This window comes from Schistocerca nitens, chromosome 1 (genome assembly GCF_023898315.1).
Source record: "Schistocerca nitens isolate TAMUIC-IGC-003100 chromosome 1, iqSchNite1.1, whole genome shotgun sequence".
NCBI classification, from domain to species: Eukaryota; Metazoa; Arthropoda; class Insecta; order Orthoptera; family Acrididae; genus Schistocerca; species Schistocerca nitens.
Window position 1 is genome coordinate 734208186 of NC_064614.1, and position 19075 is coordinate 734227260.

General features: G+C 43.7%; 1 protein-coding gene across 1 annotated transcript in view; it reads right to left on the bottom strand.

Annotated features, from left to right (window-relative positions):
• LOC126236904 (dipeptidyl peptidase 1-like) overlaps positions 1-19075 on the bottom strand; it is an 82712-nt gene that overhangs the window by 10397 nt on the left and 53240 nt on the right. Inside the window, exons 8-9 of the mRNA XM_049946554.1 lie at positions 14550-14661; positions 9517-9680 (exon numbers count right to left, since the gene is read on the bottom strand). Coding sequence (XP_049802511.1) covers positions 9517-9680; positions 14550-14661 — 276 coding nt within the window. The remainder of the gene's footprint in view (positions 1-9516; positions 9681-14549; positions 14662-19075) is intronic.

The window sequence follows — 19075 nt, forward strand, 5'->3', positions numbered from 1 at the left end:
GAACTTGTGAACCATTCTCAAACATGCAAGTACAACAGCGCCTGTCGAGCGGTTTTCAGGCAAGGGTTTTCGTGCAAAGACAGTGAGGTTACTGCTCCTCCCAACCAAAGTTTAAGAAGTGCAGTCATTGCATCTATTTTATACTGATGGATGGGTTTTAAGAAACCTTGGCACCACCAGTCTGAAGCTTTGATGCGTATTTGGGCCCAAACTATGTATTTTCGGACAACCCACCTGAATAGCCATGTGTGTTAAAAGTGCTGCTTCCATGAAAGGGAGGTTTGATGGCCCTAGATCGAATCTGCCTGGTGGATTAATAATGAGGGTTGATGTACAGCCCAGGCTGGATGTGGTTTTTTAGATGGTTTCCCACATCCTACTAGGTGAATACTGGGCTGGTATCCAAGTCCTGGCTCAGTTATATGATTTGCAAACATTTAGAAAACTTCAGTCACTACACGCAGACGGTTGGGATGCACATATTCAATCTCAGATGGGGTAATGGGGTGGCAACAAGAAGAGTGGCAGTTGCTTTTGACCATGGTCATGTGTGGACTAACTATACACGCTAGGCAGTGGTCTGCTAATGAAGTTGTTTATTTGTGCATCACAGTGTTTGAGTTGTATAGTGTTCATGAATATTGTATCTCATGTTGCACTCTTACCACTGAGTGACACTTAAGTTACATTCCATGACAAAATTACATGAACATGCACTTATGAAACTGAACAATTGATTCATGAAGAGCTGCACCTGGTCTCACAAGAAGTGATAGGTATCTACTTCTCTATCACCAGCAGCATCATCTACATTAAAATGACTATGGAGTAAGCATGCACTGATGTAATTCGAGAGCACTCACACAGACCAAAGTCTAAACATTCTGACAGGCAAATTGGGGAGGTGATGGAAGACCACACTGGTTCTGGTTTTCGAACAATTTGGCTGTTCAAACTCCCTTTTGAGATGGCACAATATGTGATTGTTGAAGCCTTCCAATCCCATGGCAACATAGTGGGCCACATAATGGAAAAATGGCAGATGTTCACAACATACCACATTTTAAATGATGTCTGAGCGATCAGATTGAACTGTCAAAATATGTACCATCCTATCTGCTGATAGATGGTGCGTGAGCCATCATCATGTATCATGTCCAGCAAAGACATATACGGATGTGGACAACAGGACAATGTTAGGTCTGATTGTCTCTGTTGTCATTTGTTCCAGATCCCAACTGATGACACAGCTCGCAAACTGATGGTCACTGCTTTACCCAACACCTGCGCATCAGCCATGCACAAAATGGATACGTCACTTCAGGAATCACCTGTTCTTCTGTTGGAACTTCCCCTCGGAAATGATGGAGCAAATGATACCTCACTTGCACCATCTCCTCTGATGGCAATGAGACCAACAACTCTACAGAGGTCAATGAACAGCCTGTCCACTGCAATGGACAGCAAACTAAGTGTGGTGCCTACCTCTGCTTTCCTTCAGATGTGCATAAGTTCAGATGACAAATGGCCACATTCCAACAAAGAACAGAACCTCTGAAAGCAGAGGGCGCCCCAAAAACGGAAGAAGCAAAGTCAAAGCCCTCCAACAAGACACTTATTCATGTAGCATCACGGGTAGTCGACCAGATACCAGACACTGATCCCCTTTGAGCACCCTGACAACAATAGTGGCTGCTCCCAATGTCCCGTCTGGGGAGCATCCTTTCCACCGCCTGTGATCCCACCTGATAATGACAGATTACATGGAGGGATGTTCCCCAGATCTAACCATGGCAGTGTCACTACACTTAGCCCTCAATGGGTGTGGCAGTCACCTGCCACAAGTTTGGATCTCCTCGGCTGACGATGTTGATGATGTAGCAGATTGGGATGCTGGTTCACCTGTCGGGGTGTGTGCCATGTTGATGCCCAACCCAGCTTCCAGCCAGTGATTGCAGCCACAGTGGTTGCACTGAATGTTTCAAAACAGCTGGACATCTCCTCAGGACCCTCTGTGTCATTAGGGAGAGCCCATCCACTACACTACCACATTATGATGATGAATCTGGCCATCAATCAGGCTCCACATAAACTGGCAATGTTCAGAGACACCATGTACACTGCTGATGTCAACACTGCCCTTCCCTGAGAAGTGATCATTACTGATTTCTATGCTCCAACTTGCTATACGGCCCACATCTCCCATGCCCCTGATAACGGTAGTGGAGTCCTGCTCCTCGCATGGCTCCCCACTGAAGATGTAGTGTACCTTTCTGATGCCAGGGGTGTGGCCCTCACGCTGTTTGGTTTCTGGATCCCAAATGTATATGCACTGTCTAGCTCCAGTCAATGTCAGAATAACACATCTTCTTTGCTGACAAAGTAAGGTCGCTTTTTTAGGGTCGCCTGGATGACATGGTTCTTGGTAGGGACTTCTACTCCACACAAGGGCCTACTGATCAACTCTCACGACATTTCCTGCATGCAGCCCTCTCTGTCATCATCGACCAACTTCAGTTTATCAACACATAGGTGGAGGTTCATGGCACCCATGCAGGTTTCATATACTATACGGCACACTTGTCCAGTTGACTGTACATATCTAACACATTCCCTTGCTGGAGACACTCGACATGCCAAAATTTAGCTTCTGGCTTTCTCTGACCATGAGGCCTACATCTGCAATTTCACTCTCACTTATCAACAGGTGTGGCACAGTTGTGGACTGTGGAAATTAAACATTGCCAACCTGACTGTCCATGACTGCCGACAGATTGCTGAGGATGTGCAGGCCTTCTGTCGTTGATGCCACCCCACCTACACATCTACCCTATCCTGGTGGCTATCCTGCATGAAACCGGCTCTATGCAGGCATTGATGAGTTGTGGCTAACATGTCAAGGCTTGGCATGTGAGCACTGTGAACTTTTACTACAAGATCCTACATGACTGCACTTTGATGACATTTTCTCCTTTCCATCAGGCGATAATGCATCATGCTAAGGTGCGGATCACTTCACTCACGTGACATTTGGAAGAGACTCTTGTCCGGTTCTGCTCTCATTACTGCATGACTCACAAAATACCATCAATGTACCACCTCCTCATAGAACACTGGACTTGTCATCAAGATCTCATATACAATGCACCACTGATCACGCTTTCCATTCATATTTCACCTGGCTGCTGTACGCTGCCATCCCACATCTCCCAAATTTAATTGAGGAGGTAGAGGCACTCAATGTTAACACTATATATCAGAGGACGTGGTTTAAGAACTTCAGGAAGACATTATAACGATACAGCCTTCCCCAAGACTCTAATGAACAGACTGATACCACCTTACACACACACACACACACACACACACACACACACACACACACACAGTTCCTTCTTCCATGCATCCAGGTGGCTGTCGGACGAGTCAGTGCTTCCTACGGACTTGTATATATGTATAATAGAGGGAAACATTCCACGTGGGAAAAATATATCTAAAAACAAAGATGATGTAACTTACCAAACGAAAGCGTTGGTATGTTGATAGACACACAAACAAACACAAGACTTACCTTAGGGGGAAAAAAGGACTCTATGTCTGCTTGAGTCTGTATATGTGCGGATGGATGTGTGTATGTGTGAGAGTGTATACCTGTCCTTTTTTCCCCCTAAGGTAAGTCTTTCTGCTCCCGGGATTGGAATGAATCCTTACCCTCTCCCTTAAAACCAACATCCTTTCGTCTTTCCCTCTCTCCTGATGAAGCGAGCATGGGTTGCGAAAGCTTGAATTTTGTGTGTGTGTTTGTGTGTCTATCAACATACCAACGCTTTCACACACACACACACACACACACACACACACACACACACACACACACATATATATATATATATATATATATATATATATATATATATATCATTCTGTACAGTTTGCTAAAACATTTGATATTCATTGTGAAAGCATATAGAATGTTCTGGAAGGACGTATATTATCATGATTGTCAGGGGATTGTTGTCAGCCGGCTGGAGTGGCTACGGTCGCAGGTTCGAATCCTGCCTCGGGCATGGATGTGTGTGATGTCCTTAGGTTAGTTTGGTTTAAGTAATTCTAAGTTCTAGGGGACTAATGACCTCAGCAGTTAAGTCCCATAGTGCTCAGAGCCATTTTTGATTGTTGTCATTAACAAAATTTTGTACAGGTGCTGAGTTACATGTTTAATCAAGAAATGTTGGCATAACTGGTTGGCACCTCTAATTACCTTAACTGCAGTTGATTGGTGGGTTGACACAGAGAACATCATTATCTTGAGAAACAGCTTAAAAGTTATTACCAAGCGATGTATTTTCATTTTTTATCTATTTTTATGTCCTCCTCTGTAATTAATATCCTTTGTAATTACATTTCTAATTAACACTCCAATTGTTTACACCACACAACTTTCCGATTTTCATAATTTAAGGCCTTATTTGTAAAATTTACGTATGTAGTCGGATAAAGCACGAGATTTGTACTGCCATTGAATGTTAGTAACCAAATTCAAACGGTAATTAAAGTTCAGATTGATTTTTAATATTTAAAACTACAGATAATACTAAAAAATTTATATAATATGATATTGTAGTTTATACCTTATTCAGCTGTAACATCAGTTTCTTTACTTTTGTAAATTTTGATTTTAACATCAAAATTGTACAAAATTAATAATGGGTTACTTTGAAATTTATTGTTAAAATTCTATGTAAAGCGATTCAGAGAGGCTGCAAGTTAGTTGTTGAGTTGTTGTTTTCAGCCTGTCAAAGAGACCTGTGAAGTATGTCAGTCAGTGTTTTTGTTGACGTGACGAGTATGCAATTCAGTTGTCAATAAATTTTGTGAAGTTGGCAACTGTTATATTCTTTCATCAAAATGAACTCCATGCAATAGAAAGTTAAGTTAAATGTAACGATCCGAGCAGAACATTATAACATGACCACAGATGAAATCCTAAAAGCTCTCAAGGCGTGAGCTGCCGATAAGTTCGCAGGGCCTAACGGTCTCCTCCTCGAATGTTGCAAGTATTTTAGTTGTGTGTTAGTACCTACTTGAGCATCCATCTGTCGAGAACTGATGTCCCTCACAACGTCGATCCCAGCCACCTTCCTTGATAGTGTCATCATCCTGGTCCCTAAACCGCTTGGAGGGTCATGGATCTGTGATTACTGCCCCTTTACTCTACTCAACAGTGATATATTCATACAGCCCTTTGCTGTTACAGGGATGTGATCACACTCAACAGATCGCGATGTCTGCCTGGTGCATTGGCATAACTTGACTTCAGTTAGGCATTTGACTGTGTCGCTCACATGTCTCTGAGCACAGTCCTCCAGCACAAGGGTTCTCCGGCTCATATAGTAATAGTGGTAATGCACCTCTTGAGCGGCGCTACTTCAAGAATACTCTATAATGGACGCCTCACCGTGTCTCTAGTGAACGAGCGCTGTGTCCAACAGGGTTTTCCACTTTCCACGATACTGTACACTCTGGTTTTAGAACACCTTCTCCAGGGACTTCGCCAACATCTGGGGGGCCTGTCATTACATATGTACTACTTCTATTGTATGTCTTATGCTGATGATCTCGTTCTCTACCTACACAGCGAGGATGATGCCCACTTGGCTCTATCATGGATGACGACATATGGGGAGGCATCAGGCAGTTCTCTTAACTTTTCCAAATCGCTGATTCTGCTCATTGTTGAAGGCTTACCTGAGAGATGTGTCGCTCCCATAAGTGTGGCCACCACTGTGTGCTACTTAGGTATTTATTTTATGAATGATCTCCACAGTTTGGAGGCGACAAGCAGCAGACTCTCCTCCAAATGATCTGGGTGGCCTTGTTGATCACTAACTTAGATCCCTCAACACTGTATAGCACGTATGACACGTGAGTGTCTACTGTGCCTCTCGCATCCCTCATATGGCACGAGTTTTCCCATTCCTGATTACCCTTGCCCATTGTATGTTGATGACGATGGGATCCTTTGGCTGTACTGGGATGTTATTCAAAGTTCAATATGCCTCCCTTGCCCTCCCATGGGGGCGTGATGGGGTTGGCTTATTCCACATGCCAGACAGAGTTACATCCCTTCCTGTTAGCTGCCGGCCAGCCGGTGAGGCCGTTCGGTTCTAGGCGCTTCAGTCTGGAACCGCGTGACCGCTACTGTTGCAGGTTCGAATCCTGCCTCGGGCATGGATGTGTGTGATGTTCTTAGGTTAGTTAGGTTTAAGTAGTTCTAAGTTCTAGGGGACTGATGAGCACAGATGTTAAGTCCCATAGTGATCAGAGCCATTTGAACCATTTGTTAGCTGCCAAATGAAAGTCCGGGCCCATTGCCTGACGAGCCTCGCTTGACTGACTTCACATGAATATGCGCCAGTCTGTCATGTTATCGAACATTCCATTCCCCTTTTATCACTTTCGGTATATCTTTCTGGAATTGAGTTATATCCTCCACTCCTTACCACTTCCACTAATTCTCCAGGCACAGGTGATCCATTACAAAAGTACGGGGCCCCTAATTCCACTGAACACAAGTTTCCCCAGGTGTATGGAGAGTGGTACACACAGGATTTCTCAAAACCAGTGTCCAATCAGCCTGTTTCTCACCATCAATGGCAAGCAGGTCAACCAGTTTCGTTTGCACTGCATCCACCTCGCTGACATGTGTTCACTGTGGTGTGGACATAGATACACAGTGATTCTCATGTGGTCCATCGTCTGACGTCTGGAGGCTTGCAGAGCGTATCTTGGGTTTCCTTATCTGACATACACCTACTCAGATCACTTTCCAGAAGCTTTTGTTCCAAGACGTGATTCATTACCCTGCAACAAAAGCTAACACAGTGAATTGGATACACGACCATAGCTTTTCGGCCCCAACAAGAAATTGGAACTGGGTTACTGGACGTACCTTACTGATCAACACTGCACACTCATTTGCAACCTCAGATACAAGCAGTTCTCTTCAAATTTTCTATGGAGCGCCTTTCATGATCCACCTTTCAGCTGGAACGTCCAAGCTGTGAGATGCTAATGCTTATTTTGCCGTCATGGTGCTAATGAACTACAAACGGAATTCCCATTAAAATATCGAAAAGACACGTTTGAATGATCCACCATCCGAAGGGGTGAGCGACTCCTGGAATTCTGGTACATAAAAAACAAAACAAGCCCCTACACAACTCCTTTCACTTTCGTCGCTCCCCCGTGTGTCCTCCACCTGATTTCTTTCTTTCTTACTTCCCCAACCCCCACCCAGTAACAAACAGGGTAGTTGTTTTGGGTTAGGCATAGATAGGTGTCAACGCCTGAAGAGGTTCATTTCTTCTTTTTCTTAGGACACAAGTGGCGGTGGCAAATAGACACTTTTTGTGTCGTTACCCTTCCTGTCCAGGGTCGAAAAAAATAAGGATTAGCTGTGCGAGTTAGAATCGCCGCTTCCGCGACAGGGAGGTTTGTTGTCCCCATATCGAATCCGCCTGGCAGATTAACGATTAGCATTGACGTGCCTGTCACCCTGGATGTGGTTTTTAGGTGGTGTCCCACACACTGCAAGGCAAATACTGGGCTGGTACCGAAATCCCAGCTCAGTTGCACGTATCGCAAACATTTAGAAAACTTCGGTCACTTTCATATAATAACACTGCATGCAGAGAGTTGGAGTGCACATATACGGTCTCAGGGGGTAATGGGATGGTGACAAGAAGAGGGTCCGACCACGCCTCAAAAATTAACCTTGGCAGATCCGTTTATAACAAGCCAACTCTGTGCCAAAGCAGGACAAAGGCACAAGAAAATGATGACGATCTCTTGGCCTAGTCAGGGTGCAGAATGAACAAGACGTGCGATTATCAGCGCTTTTGATTGCAGTGAAATCGTTTGCGACCGTATGATACACCATCTCCGAAGTCATGAACCAGCTTTACATGTGTAACTGTGTGAACGTGTTACCACGAATGCCTCGGTTCGGGAAAAGACGGTCACCAGGGTAAACTGCTGTGGAGAAACGAACCGATCGATGTTTTCCATTGACCTGGAGCGTCGCATGAAGTGTACTATAAACAGAGTTTGTTTGGACTGACTCCACCGACACGTTTTAAAAACGAAACTGCAAACATCTCTCAAAACACCAAAGACAGTGAGCCTGATGACCCTTAGGACAGACTCCTGGAGCCGGCCGGTGTGGCCGAGCGGTTCTAGGCGCTTCAGTCTGGAACCGCACGACCGCTACGGTTGCAGGTTCGAATCCTGCCTCGGGCATGGATGTGTGTGACGTCCTTAGGTTAGTTAGGTTTAAGTAGTTCTAAGTTCTAGGGGACTGATGACCTCAGATGTTAAGTCCCATAGTGCTCAGAGCCATTTGAACCATTTTTACAGACTCCTGGTAATATTTATGAGAGAGAATATAAGTCCATCAAGTAGACTACATATTGTTGGAAACATATTAATAAACCACAGAAACGCAACATCTTTCAGAATAGACAACTTCAACTGAGAAAGCTAGTGGCTGCGTTTCACTTTGTAGTACAGCATCTTAAAAAACGAGTTAGGTACCTAAATAGCCACACACTTCTTAAGTTCAGTGAAAAAGTGCAATAAGAACGTGAGCGTTGTTGCCAGGGAGTCAATACATTAGCAAATGTGTCCTGTTTGTTGAAAGAGATAACAAGTGTGAGAATGCATGTCATAAATTTACAATACCCACTATACAATAATAGCAGGGCACTGAAAAGCTATAGTTAGACTCCAAATCAGGACAACTGAACAGGCTTTTAAACGCTTCGATTTCCATATGTGTTGAAATTATATGTGCTTAAAGTTTCCCTTGGTGAAACAATACGTAATTTTTCAGGCCTAATTGAGGATAGTTATACTGGAACTACACGCTGTATGGGATTAAGCACCAATTCAGTATTTAAGCGACATGCTGAGTGTTTTCGAAAAAAGAGATGAGGTACAGTATTGCAATAATGGCTTGTTGGGTACCGTACTATAAAAAGACAAGAGGCACAGTACTGCAATAATGGTTTGATGGGTACTGTACTATAATGGCGCCATGAGATTCCGGCTGTTTCAGAGACGAAGGTGTCGGCTGTTTCAGAGAAGAGTGGCACTGTAAGTGGTAAGTGCCTTACGCGCATACGCAACACGAATAGTGAATTTTTGCGATAAAAAATTTGCCGTCTCAATGTGATAAGTGGGCTAATGTTGGTAGTTCAGGCTGTAGCGTCGGCGGCAACTTCAGTGTCTACAAGCTGCTGCGATTTCTACTGGCGCAAGTGCAGTACTAGTGCGTTGACGCTACAGCTTGAACTACCAACATTATATAGCTGACAGTGAGATGGTTGATGTTTACCTCAAGGACTTTGTTACTTTTGCTGAGCACACGTGTATGTGCACTGGGCACTTTCCTCTTAGTATGCTTCTCACCTCTATAACCTATCGTGACCATGATACAGTGTAGTCCATACTTACGACGAAGGGGTTGAATTCCCGTGTCGAGGCTGCTGTTTCGATGTGCTTGTAGATGCCGCTGGTGTAGGACCGGAAGTCGTTTAACACCATGAAGTCGACAACGAGAGGTCCACGCTGCACAAGTGCTTCTTGCATGAGAACCTCGTTCCCCGCACCGTAGTAACCTGTGAAAGTAAACCACAGGGTATTGCATTGATTTTTATAATGCATGCCGCAGAAGTCTCATAAGATGAAAGATGAAACTTTTTACAGACTACTGATGGTGCTATTGCTACAATATTGTTGCACAAAATGGACCGCATATAAACCAGCGGTGCAGCAATGCAGATCCATTTAGAGGTTGACTAATCCTCTGGCAGCAGCCATGTTTTTCCTAGATTACATGTGGGGCGGATGATGAAACATCGACGCTAAGTGATACCAACATGGATTTGATATGTGCACCAAAGCAGCTCTTACAACCTAGAACTGATATTATATTATAGTCTACAGGTTTCGGCTGTATACACTGACAAAAATGGAAAGTGTTAGACGTTCGGTGACTGATATTTATCAAACTTCACTAAGATGTTCATTAAATAATGAGTACTAAATTATCGAACTTTCATTTCATTTAGAACTGGTGTCCATCATCATCAACGTATGAGGCGTGACTTCCATGGGCACGATTATCCTCTTGTATTCACTGTAGCATGGGAGCAAACAGCCTACGAATGTCAGCTTGAGGAATTTCTTGCATGCTTGAAACACCTACTGTGTCGCTTCACGAAGATCCCCGGCTGGCAACTTAGATGAAAGTATACATCCTCCTATCATCTCAGACTTGTGCTAGGAGTGACGAATCAGGGCAGACCACTCAGTTATCCACATAATCCTAAGGGCATTTGTGGTGTGCACTTCAGTGAGGGGTCTTCTGTTATCCCACTGGAATATGCAGTTAGGTATTCTGGTCAGTCATTAAGATGTTGTGTCCCTCATGCCAATGATTCGACTTTTTAGAGTTCGAAAGATGACGATAAGCATCCTTCATCTATAGTGATGGTGGTTTTCTGAACTAAAACTAAGTCCACATAAGGATGAAAATTTCAAAAAATGGTTCAAATGGCTCTGAGCACTATGGGACTCAACTGCTGTGGTCATAAGTCCCCTAGAACTTAGAACTACTTAAACCTAACTAACCTAAGGACAGCACACAACACCCAGCCATCACGAGGCGGAGAAAATCCCTGACCCCGCCGGGAATCGAACCCGGGCGTGGGAAGCGAGAACGCTACCGCACGACCACGAGATGCGGGCGATGAAAATTTAATCAACATGTGCTGAAGTATAAGTTTGATAGTGTACAGTCAGTGTGTCTTTGTGTAATGCTTCCATTTTCTTCCGTGTTTTGAAATGAGAGGGTAAATGACACAGCCTATCACGAAGCAATGTATGCGTCTGATGAATGAAAGAATTAGTCACATAATTCGGCATTTTGGAAATAAAGAGAACCAAACTGAAAAGTAAGTTTATGTTTCCATTTTTAGAGAGAGAGGGGCGATTTTATTTTATTTTATTTTTTTTATTTTTTTTATTTTTTATTTTTTTTTATGTTGTGCTATTCACCGTTGGAGCTAGTAGCAACAGAGCTTAGAAACCCCATTTTCTGTCTCTGCACAAAGTATTTTCGATGAATTTTTGCGGCTCTAATAACTTGGTGTTTTGGTTGTGATCTTCAGTCTGAACACTGGCTTGAAGCAGCTCTTCACACTACTCTGTTCCGCACAAGACCTTTCATATCTGAATAATTACTACAACTTACATCCAGTTGAACCTGCTCATTGATTTTATCCCTTGGTCTTCCTCTACCGCTTTTACTCCCAGTGCTTTCCTCCAATACAAAATTGGCGATCCTTTCATGCATCAGAGTGTCTCCTTTCAACCAATCCCTTCTTTTAGTCAAGCTGTCTCTCATATTTAGTTACTTGATCAACCCATCTAAACTTCAGCATTCTTCAGTCGTAATTGTCTTCTTGCCCGAAATGCTTATCGGCGATGTCTCAGTTCCGAAGAAGGCTGCACTCCAGACAAATTAAGTTTTTAAAAACAGTATTTACACATTTGAAAAACGGACAAAATTTTGTATATATACCTTGAACCACGTGCTGTGGATTTCCTGTATTTTATGTAATTCAATGCAGTTGTTTTCTTTCACAGTTTGTCATCTTCAACCACATAGAAGTTAATGTAGAACAGTTATTTAATTCGAAAATTTACGAGTGGGCATGTTTTGGTTACGCTTACCAGTAACTAATAAGGCGGACACTCTCCCAAAACAAATCTATTTATAAGCAAACACGGATAGAAGAGCTTCTAACTTAAGATGATCATCTACTAGTTTTAGTATCTCATTTCCTTATCTGCTTCCTCCTGCATCACATTATTAATTCAACTACTCCATGTCTCATGTTTTACTTTTGTTGATGTTCACCTTATAACCTCTTTTCAAGACAATATCGAAGCCATTCAGTTGCTCTTCCAAATATATTATCATAGACAAACCTCAAAGTTTTTATTTCTTCACTCTAAAATTTAATATCCTCTTCAAATATCTCCTCGGTTTCTTTTATTGCTTGCTCAATGTACAGTTTGAACAACATGGAGGATAGGCTACAACCTTGTCTCACAACCTTCTCAACCAATGCTTAATATCTGTCGACTCTTATAACTGCAGCCTGGTTTTTGTACGAGTTGGAAATAACCTTTCACTTTATGTATTTTATCCTTGCTACCTTCAGAATTTCAAAGAGCGTATTCCAGTCCACATTGCCAAAAGCTTTATCTAAATCTACAAATTCCATAAACTTAGGTTTGTCTGTCTTTAAATTACCTACTAAGATAAAGTGGAAGGTCAGTACTGGCTAGTACGTTTCTATATTTCTCTGGAACCCATTCTGATCTTCTGCAAGGTTGGCTTCTATTATTTTTTTTCATTGTTCTGTAAATAATTTGTTTCAATATTTTGCAACCACAACTTATTAAACTTTCTTGAGGTATGAGGTCCTGTGGCATATATATTCCTGACCAAGTGGAATAGTTTCGTCACGGCTGGCTCCCTAGGAGGTCAATAACTATCAGGGAATATAATCTTTTTCAAGACTTTTGTTTCAACTTTTGGATTTCAGCGTTCTGTCAAATTCTTCTTACAGTATCATCTTTATGTTTACTTATATTTCGAGTCACTCAAATATAGAAACCTTGTTGAACATTCGTTATACAGATGTATCGTCAAAAGTGGCAAAAAGCAGCTAACGAGAATGTTTAAGAGCCACAAACTGAAGAAATTTTATCTGGTCCAATGCTAACACTAAGAAAGTTCGTAACGTAATTTGATAATACTTTTCAACACAGTATTAGTTACCTATGAGTTGCAGTTTGTAATGAAGAAAGTGAGAAATTGTTTTAATGACCTATGTACTGTTAAGAGTGCAGTATGACGATTGCTTGATTATAAAATATTGATTTTTTTAAATTTCGTCTATTAGTAACACAAAAATTGTACATTGACATTCTGTCAAGTTCTTGTATAATGGAGACTATGAATTATAGAATAAAACAATTACTATAGACAGAAATACATTATTTGTAGCTTTCTACAAGGAGAACAGTCTTCTGTCTTTTACTATTACCTGGAAGTAATTAATACTTCCAAGCATTTAAGATTCGTCCTAACAGATAAAGTTTAGCTTGAAGCTGACTGAGGTCATTAAGCGTTGTGAAAGAAGCAAATGTTATAGCTATGCTGGAGAAAAGCGTACGAAGCACTAGATAACTACGAGAACGAATGTTTCTAGTTTCCTTTTGTGGCAACATAATCAGCGCGCTAAGGTACACGATAACTTAAAAGGTAGTGAAGGTTTGACATACCTCGCAGGCCAAGAATTTTGCAAATGATGTGAGAGGGTGAAGTTCCAAGATTGATATTCTGAAGCAAGAACTTATACCTAGCATGCATCACTGGCTGCTTCACCCACGGACTTCGTATACGTACCTCTTCAAGGAGATACGCATTTTAACTACGCTGTCACAATACATATATTCGTGAATGAAATTTGTCATTAATAATCCATCGAAAAAAACTGATAAGAGCAGTGTTATACGTATCTACAACGCAAGCGAGAAAAACGACCTTTATTATCCATTGTTAAAGCTGTCAGAAGCTCAGAGAAGAGTTCAATATGCAGCAAAGAACATTTTTGATTATTTGCCTAATAACTTAAAATGTCTAACAGGTAGCGAAGCAATTTTTGAATCTAATTTAAAATCTTTCTCCTGAACAGCTCCTTCTATTCTATTGACAAATCTCTACTTAAAAACTGGTATCAGAGAAGAAAAGTAGTTGCATAAGTAGGACTAAAATAATAATGTATTCATTAATGTTAACATTAATTATGTATACATATCCTGTAAACGGACTCATTCCACATCATTTCAACTAAAGTATCATTTAAATGATCTATGGAACAAGTAACTAACTAACTAGCTGCCATCTACAGAATTGGTAATAAGATATATCAGACATGGATGTTATGCGGATACCTAAGGCCCTGCTGTACGGAGAACTTCATGAGGGCAGATACTCAGGTGGAAAATCTAATGTAAGAAGGTTTTAAAAGAAATGGCGTCACTTCTTGCCAGTGGAAACTTATTTCAGACGACAGTGACTCCTTGGTGACTGGACGTGCGACACAAAATCCAGGCAGGGGCGGAATGAACTAGCCGCGAAGACAGCTAGTTGTAAAGAGACAGCAATTTTATTTCAAACACTTAGAACTTTAAGCGCGCAATGAATCAGTTCACTAGAGATGGCCGCATTCGTCACTTCCGAAAACGAACGAACTAAACTACTGTCCTTTACGAACCGGTGGAAGTCTACAAATTATTTTCTCCTTTAGTGAAATAACTTAAAAAAGGTCAGTTACTGAAACTGGCCATATATCTTAACAAAAACATTAACTTACGTACAGCATTTAGCAATGGTTTCACCGCCTTACCTCCAATATACGTGTAGTCAGAAACGTAATGCCTGCGGCAGGAGCTGTCAGTGGTACACTGTGCGTCTATTCCCTGATAGGGATTACAAGACTCTTCCACGAGGCCATAGTCCTGAGGAAAAAAAAAGTAGTGTCAGGAGCTTCATCACATTCCTTTTGTAGTAGGCGGTTCCTGATACGTGAGAACTGCATCAGCAGCAGATAAGAGATGCCGAAGTGTACAATATCATGGTCCTCATTTTACTTAATTTGTAGTTTAACATCGTATGAGATACTGCAGAAAATAAGGCTACAAATAATCTCATGAACAAAATTTATTCGAAGACAGTTGTTTCGGTACACTATTATTTTACTGTCACTTATTCACTCACATTCAGCCATGTGTTTTCCAGGTTGTGAGGGAAACAACAGGTGACACTAGTGCAATAATCAATCAACACTTCATTGTTTCCTTGCAAAGCAACGCCAATAACATTCCCCATCTCACAAAGCTGGTTGAAGTGTTTCATTTTGATTAAATAAATAACTGCACAATGATTACACATCATTTATTAAGTGTTGCGTTTTTCGTGCCGGTGGTTTTAATTGTTAAGAAAAAAAATTCGATACGTTGCGCCGTTTCCGAGTTATTTAGCACTGAAGTTAGCCAGTCAGGTCGTCGTGCGTGCAAATTCAAGCATCCTGCCAGAGGCCAAATGTGTTCTTCGTTTGGTTAGCTGCAACCGAACAAGAGAGCAAATACAAAAACTAAACAGTTGATGGTAGCAGGGATCGAATTCGTGCCAAAGGTCCGAGGGTCTCCTGCGCTAACCTCTACGCAAAGAGAACAACTGCCATTACTGGTACCAACTTTTATCTGCTAGTCATTTGATCAAGTTCGGAAATTGTACTGACGTAGTTTATCATTGCCGGAAATGTTTGTTTAGCTGTGAATGCACATGGAAAGAGTTACCATGGGCTCCAGCTGTCGGTTGATACACGTCTACAGAGCGCCAAGTTAAGTGTTTATGTTTTACTGTCTTTTCCTCGTAGTATATTTCGAGAATTTCGTGCGCGTTTCTGTTTACGAGGTGTAAGCCCACAGTTTTTAAGTGTAAATTCGGGCAGTCCGTAGCGCAGTTTTCATTCCTTGCGAACAGTCAGCAGCGAATTCGTGGTTCACTGAGGCGTCAGCGTCCACTGGTGACACATCAGGGGAGTAGCAAGTTGCAGATTTAGGATTTATCTGTTTTTACAGTTTACTTTTTTAGTTAGTCTTGCTAGGATGGGCAGGATGTGTGCATGCAGTGTACAGGCGCTGGAGGAGCTCGCCGCAGCTCGCGAACAGCTGAATGCTACGGCCACCTACTTTCAAGCTGCTGCCTCGGGGTGTTGCGGTGGCAGAGAATCTGGCGCGTCACATTGAACACCTCAGGTGTTGCTTGTTTCTCCCACGGGAACTGCTACCGGGGCACCTCCAAGTCTACGCGACGCGGTTGATATGCCCTTACAGCAGAGTGAGTGGCGGGTGGTAACACGCTCGCGTCGCTCGAGGCAGAGTCTGGCCTCACCCCTTCACTCTGTGAGTGAGTGGACAGGTGGCCGTTCCTTCAGCGGCGTGCTAGCAGACACACGAGGAGAGGGGTTTAATGGTTATCGAGAGCTCCAACGGTAGGCGCGTTATGGAGTCGTTTAGGCAGATCAGGGCTGGAAAGAAAGCCAATGTGCACTCGGTATGTCTGCTGGAGGGGCCTCATTAGAGGTGTGGAGGTGGTCCGCGGTTATAGAGCATGCAGAGTGCAGTCTTCTGCAAGTTGACGCTCATGTCGGCACCAGCGACGCCTGTCGCATGGATTATGAGGCCATCCTCAGTTCATACAGGCGGCTGGAGGCAGTGGTGATGGCTGCTGGCCTCACATGTGAGGTGTAAGCAGATCTTGCAATTTGCAGCATTGTTCCCAAAGTTGATAGGGGTCCTTTGGTTTGGAGCCGAGTAGTGGGTCTCGGCCAGAGGATTCGTCAACTCTGCGAAGGTGTTGACTGCAGATTTCTAGACCTACGTTATCGGGTGGGGACTTTTAGGGCTCCCCTTGATAAGTCAGAGGTGCACTACACAAAGGAAGCGGCTACTCGGGTAGCAGAATACCCGTGGAGTGCACATGAGAGTTTTCTGGAAGGTAGGCGGTAGTTTGAGGTACTCTGATGAACACTCGCTAGACAATACGTAGCAAGGGAAGACAGACTGCTTTCAAAGTAAAGACACTTCGCTGTCAAAATTTTATCAGAAAATTGTCGAAATATTCGTAACAAAGTTCCCAAATTTACTGCCCTCCGGGAAAGTTCTGGCGCTCAAATTATTCTCGGGAAAGAAAGGTGGCTGAAGCCCAATATGGAAAGCTCTGAGATATTTAGCGAGTCGTAGAACGTATATTGGAAAGACAGATTAGAATCTGTGGGAGGGGGGAGTGTTCACTGCAGTTGATAAAAATACTGTTCCTATTGACGTCGAAGTTGAGCGTGACAGTGAAGTTATCTGGTCGAGCATAACAGGTCTAGGATAAACCAATTTAATTTTTGGATGTTTTTACCGGTCACCCGGTTCTGCTGTGACAGTTCTAGAGTCATTCAAAGAGTGTCTATGGTCACTAGCGCGTAAATACCCACATCACGCATTGCTAGTTGGAGGCGACTTTAACCTGCCGAGAATAGACTGAGATGTCTATAGATTCATTGCAGGGGTACAGACAGACAGTCATGCAAAGTACTTTTGAAGTTTTCTGCAAACTGTCTTGAGCAGCTAGTTCGGCAGCCCACAGGCAATGGAAATACACTCCTGGAAATGGAAAAAAGAACACATTGACACCGGTGTGTCAGACCCACCATACTTGCTCCGGACACTGCGAGAGGGCTGTACAAGCAATGATCACACGCACGGCACAGCGGACACACCAGGAACCGCGGTGTTGGCCGTCGAATGGCGCTAGCTGCGCAGCATTTGTGCACCGCCGCCGTCAGTGTCAGCCAGTTTGCCGTGGCATACGGAGCTCCATCGCAGTCTTTAATACTGGTAGCATGCCGCGACAGCGTGGACGTGAACCGTATGTGCAGTTGACGGACTTTGAGCGAGGGCGTATAGTGGGCATGCGGGAGGCCGGGTGGACGTACCGCCGAATTGCTCAACACGTGGGACGTGAGGTCTCCACAGTACATCGATGTTGTCGCCAGTGGTCGGCGGAAGGTGCACGTGCCCGTCGACCTGGGACCGGACCGCAGCGACGCACGGATGCACGCCAAGACCGTAGGATCCTACGCAGTGCCGTAGGGGACCGCACCGCCACTTCCCAGCAAATTAGGGACACTGTTGCTCCTGGGGTATCGGCGAGGACCATTCGCAACCGTCTCCATGAAGCTGGGCTACGGTCCCGCACACCGTTAGGCCGTCTTCCGCTCACGCCCCAACATCGGGCAGCCCGCCTCCAGTGGTGTCGCGACAGGCGTGAATGGAGGGACGAATGGAGACGTGTCGTCTTCAGCGATGAGAGTCGCTTCTGCCTTGGTGCCAATGATGGTCGTATGCGTGTTTGGCGCCGTGCAGGTGAGCGCCACAATCAGGACTGCATACGACCGAGGCACACAGGGCCAACACCCGGCATCATGGTGTGGGGAGCGATCTCCTACACTGGCCGTACACCACTGGTGATCGTCGAGGGGACACTGAATAGTGCACGGTACATCCAAACCGTCATCGAACCCATCGTTCTACCATTCCTAGACCGGCAAGGGAACTTGCTGTTCCAACAGGACAATGCACGTCCGCATGTATCCCGTGCCACCCAACGTGCTCTAGAAGGTGTAAGTCAACTACCCTGGCCAGCAAGATCTCCGGATCTGTCCCCCATTGAGCATGTTTGGGACTGGATGAAGCGTCGTCTCACGCGGTCTGCACGTCCAGCACGAACGCTGGTCCAACTGAGGCGCCAGGTGGAAATGGCATGGCAAGCCGTTCCACAGGACTGCATCCAGCATCTCTACGATCGTCTCCATGGGAGAATAGCAGCCTGCATTGCTGCGAAAGGTGGATATACACTGTACTAGTGCCGACATTGTGCATGCTCTGTTGCCTGTGTCTATGTGCCTGTGGTTCTGTCAGTGTGATCATGTGATGTATCTGACCCCAGGAATGTGTCAATGAAGTTTCCCCTTCCTGGGACAATGAATTCACGGTGTTCTTATTTCAATTTCCAGGAGTGTATCTTAGAATTTGTAATTCTGAATAGGCCGGACCTTATCGACGACGTCAGTATGGAAACAAGGATTCGCGATCATGATGTCATTTTAGCAACTACGGTTACGAAAGTTAATAAATCAGTTACGAAGACTAGGAGAGAATTTCTACTAGAAAGAGCAGATAAGCAGTCGCTAGCATCTCACTTAGATAGTGAATTGACTTCACTTAGTCCCAGCAAGATGTACGAAGAGGAATTATGGTCAACGTTTAAGCAGATTGTAAATCTTGCTCTGGAAAATTATGTGCCTAGTAAGCGGAT